Source organism: Pterocles gutturalis, unplaced genomic scaffold (assembly GCF_000699245.1).
Source record: "Pterocles gutturalis isolate BGI_N339 unplaced genomic scaffold, ASM69924v1 scaffold1058, whole genome shotgun sequence".
Taxonomy (NCBI): domain Eukaryota; kingdom Metazoa; phylum Chordata; class Aves; order Pterocliformes; family Pteroclidae; genus Pterocles; species Pterocles gutturalis.
The window spans coordinates 17,480-20,950 of NW_010117897.1; the positions used below are offsets into that span (position 1 = coordinate 17,480).

The window sequence follows — 3,471 nt, forward strand, 5'->3', positions numbered from 1 at the left end:
AACACAAGCTGGGTTGTGCCTTCCTTTCCTAAAGTGGACTGCAAATTTTGGCGAAAGGGAACTCATGGGGAAAACGTTTTGTGTTTCCTACAAAGAAAAAAACTGTTGCTAGAGCTATGGAAACTTTCACAGAAAATGACCCAATGTAGCACCGTACTCCACAAGAGCATCCCCAAATGCTTTACAATACAACAGAAGTACACTTACATGAATGTTATATACCTGTGTGAGGTATATTTTCTGATGTCACGTAGTGGGTTTTTTTTTTCCGTTTAAGAAATTATGTCCCAGTTAGAATAAAGCAAACCCTTTCTTTTAAGTGTTCTTTTCAACGTGTTCTCTATATACAACCCTTAAAATACACTTTAAAATAGCTGCACACATTTTGTATCATTATACTGGAGAAGGGCAGTCCAGACAGACCGTGCTTCTCAGTATGTTAAAAATTGTAAATAAAACCCAACCAGACTCGCTCTCCTCTGGTACCCACGTTGGCCCAAAGGAGGGAAGGGAAGGAACAAGCAGTTTTAAAATGGGAGTCTTTCACAAAACACTCTACTTACAAATCTCAGGTTAATTTCCTCAAGCAGTTTTGGATCAAATCCTTTCTTAAATATTTGAGGTGACACACTGTCATCTTAGCAATGAAATCTGTTGCAACATGCATGTGTCAGCTTCCCACTCAACCAACTGCAACCCTGAGGATTTTTCTGGCCTGGTAGAAAGAGGAAATGTAGCGTAATTCCTGAAGTATGGCTGGTCCTCCGTTTCAAAACTCCCTGTGATTCCCTCGATGGTTCTCGGACACACACCCACACGTTTTTGTTTTTCCTCTAATACACGTTTCCCTTTAACCAACATGCAGATTTCTCCTCCCAATCATCCACATCTCGATGTCCCAAGGAAACAATCCATGTCATCCATCCAGAGGTTTTCCCAGGTAGACCAAAGTCACTTCTGTGTTACCATACACAGCCGACACTGCTGGATACAGGCAAACTTTTGGCAGTCCTCTGAAGGCAACTCCCAAGAACTCATAGCCCCTCTCAAAAGCTAATGTTTTGTCTTCCATGTCCAGGATAACTCGAATCCTTTCACCTATCTGAAAACAGAGACAGGAAGGGGAAGGAAGGAATAAAAAGAAACATAGAGAAAGAGTCAGTATATTCAAATGGAGACTGAAAATAAAGCCATAGCCCGTGTATAATGCAGCAGGTAATTTTAAAGCGAGGCTTTTTAGTTTCTCGTAATTGTATTACTTTTATGATAGGAATTTTTTAATTTCGCTCCAATGTGCTAGGATCCAGAGTACCTCTGCTGACCATTTCCAGTGGGCAGCTTGTACCTAAACACCTACACAATAATAAACGTAACCCTTCTCATATGAACCCTGCAATAGCATTGAGACAGAATACACTGCCTGCCACGTGCTTCAGAATACTGCAGCGTTTTGGAAACTTCATAATGGCCCCCAAGTTACCTGATCTCTGTATTCAGCTGTTGCTATTGCTGAGCAGTAATTGCTCTGTGAAGAGCAGTTTTAAAGACAATTAACTTGTTTTAGAAAGGTAAGTGCCACATACAAATTATACCAGAATACACTACTGTGCAGGAGCTGTTGCTGACAGAGGTATTCCCTCACCAAGGCAGAAGGAAATTCCAGTGCAAAGCTTAGGCAAAAGAAATGTGAAAAACCTAACAAATATATGTAAACACACGAGTGAAACCAACACTGAACACAGCAACAGACTTGGATCTGGGCATGCCTGGTGCTCCCTGCATTTTCCTAGTACACATTATTTTGGACACAAATACAAGTCCCAGACACCAGCAGCATGCACAGCACGATGCCACACAAACTTCTGACTCTTCACCAGCCAGCCCAAACACTGGGGATTTCTTCCAGCCAACACGTTTTTCTTCTAACCAACACGTGTGTTTCTTTGAAGTGTATTTTCTATGAGCAGATCGCTGTACATGCCTTACTAAACACAAAATACTCCAAAGGATCACTGATTTGAGCTCTCAGCAGTTTTTACAGAGAAAGCAGTGAGTGCGTTCATCCTTGAGTCCCCACATGAGTTGGAGACTCTTGGCTTCAAAATGTTTCCTCGCCCTGCTGCTGCAGAATGGCCTAGACAAGGAGAGCAGAGAGCGACCACAAAGGGTTGGATCTGGAAAGTGCCAACACAATTTGCACTTTAGGGAACATGCAAATGGAAAGGGACCCAAGTCTCTTTCACTCACTGATTTTAGGTGTCATTTGCAAAAACGGCAGGTATGAACTTCAGACAGAATTAAGTGCTTGGTGGTGAACACTTACATGAAATTTAGGAATATCAGATACAAGTTACTACACAGATCTTCACACACAGCTGAAACATAAGCCAACACTCATACAAAGCCATAGCATTATGAGATGGATATTATAATGTATACAGCTGAAGTTGTAACGTAAGGAAATCCAGCAGTCAAAAGGGAGTTGTGCAAGCTGCCAGAAGAACAAAGAAAAACACTTCCATAGGGACAAAAAGGTAGAATAGCACTTGCTCTTTGATAGCCTGAAATTACCTCAACATCACATCCCAGACAAGGGATGTCACCTACAGGAACGTTGCCAGCCAGCAAACAAGCAGCACTCAGCACTGCTGCAGGTTTCTGCAGGAAGACTCTTACCCAAGCACTAACCTCAGCTCACACTGCTGCACAACAAAGGGGTAAAATACCACAGACATTGGTGTGGGGCAACTCATTACTTCAGAAGGCTACAACAGTCTTTTCAGCTTTTATTTCAAAAAGCAACAGTGTCTAAACACCCACGGTACATTCTTTGCAGTCAGTATTTCAGATAAAAGTGCAGAAACAACTGTGGGTCAGGTGCATCGAACACCCCACGCAGGTGCAGCTTGAGGAAGCAGTAAATGAAGGGGGCAAAGCATCACAAGGCGGAATAATTTGTGTTCTGTGGGGAAGGCAAGGAGACCCTAAAGTGGGCATTTACAGCCAACTCAGCAGACAGCCAGGACACACAGGAGAAGTTCTCAACAGCCAGCTGCTGTCAGACACAATGAAGATTCCAGCCCACGCCAAGCCCCACTTACCTGATATTTGGGCGCGTTATTGCACTGGGGGAAACTGCCATTCACCTCTCCGTTATGCAGCAAGTTATTGTCCACCAGGTTCCAGCCCCAACTCTGGTCGTCACTCCCCAGCAGGGCCACATAACCCTGACACTGCATGGCCGCCCGCTTCGTGGCGATGCCGATGACAGCCACAGTGCCCAGCGGGCCTTCCCACCACACCTCCCAGGCGTGGCGGCCCTCGCTGAAGCCGATCTTGGTCCGCGCCCCGTCCGTGCTCTGGGCGATGGGGTTGCGGTGCAGCGTGAAGCCGTTCTTCTTGATGTAGACGTTCCGCGAGCAGTCGTTGGTGCTGAAGGCGTGGTGGAAGGCACGGACCTAGGGGAGGAGA

General features: G+C 45.0%; 1 protein-coding gene across 1 annotated transcript; it reads right to left on the reverse strand.

The window, feature by feature from the left end:
* Nucleotides 1–454: 454 nt before the first annotated feature.
* Nucleotides 455–3,455, reverse strand: FBXO45 (F-box protein 45; the record flags this gene model as incomplete). Its single annotated transcript, XM_010075968.1, has 2 exons — nucleotides 455–1,102; nucleotides 3,102–3,455. Coding segments are annotated over 2 exons (540 nt in total), but the record flags the coding sequence as incomplete, so codon positions are not given.
* Between the last annotated feature and the right edge of the window lie 16 nt (nucleotides 3,456–3,471).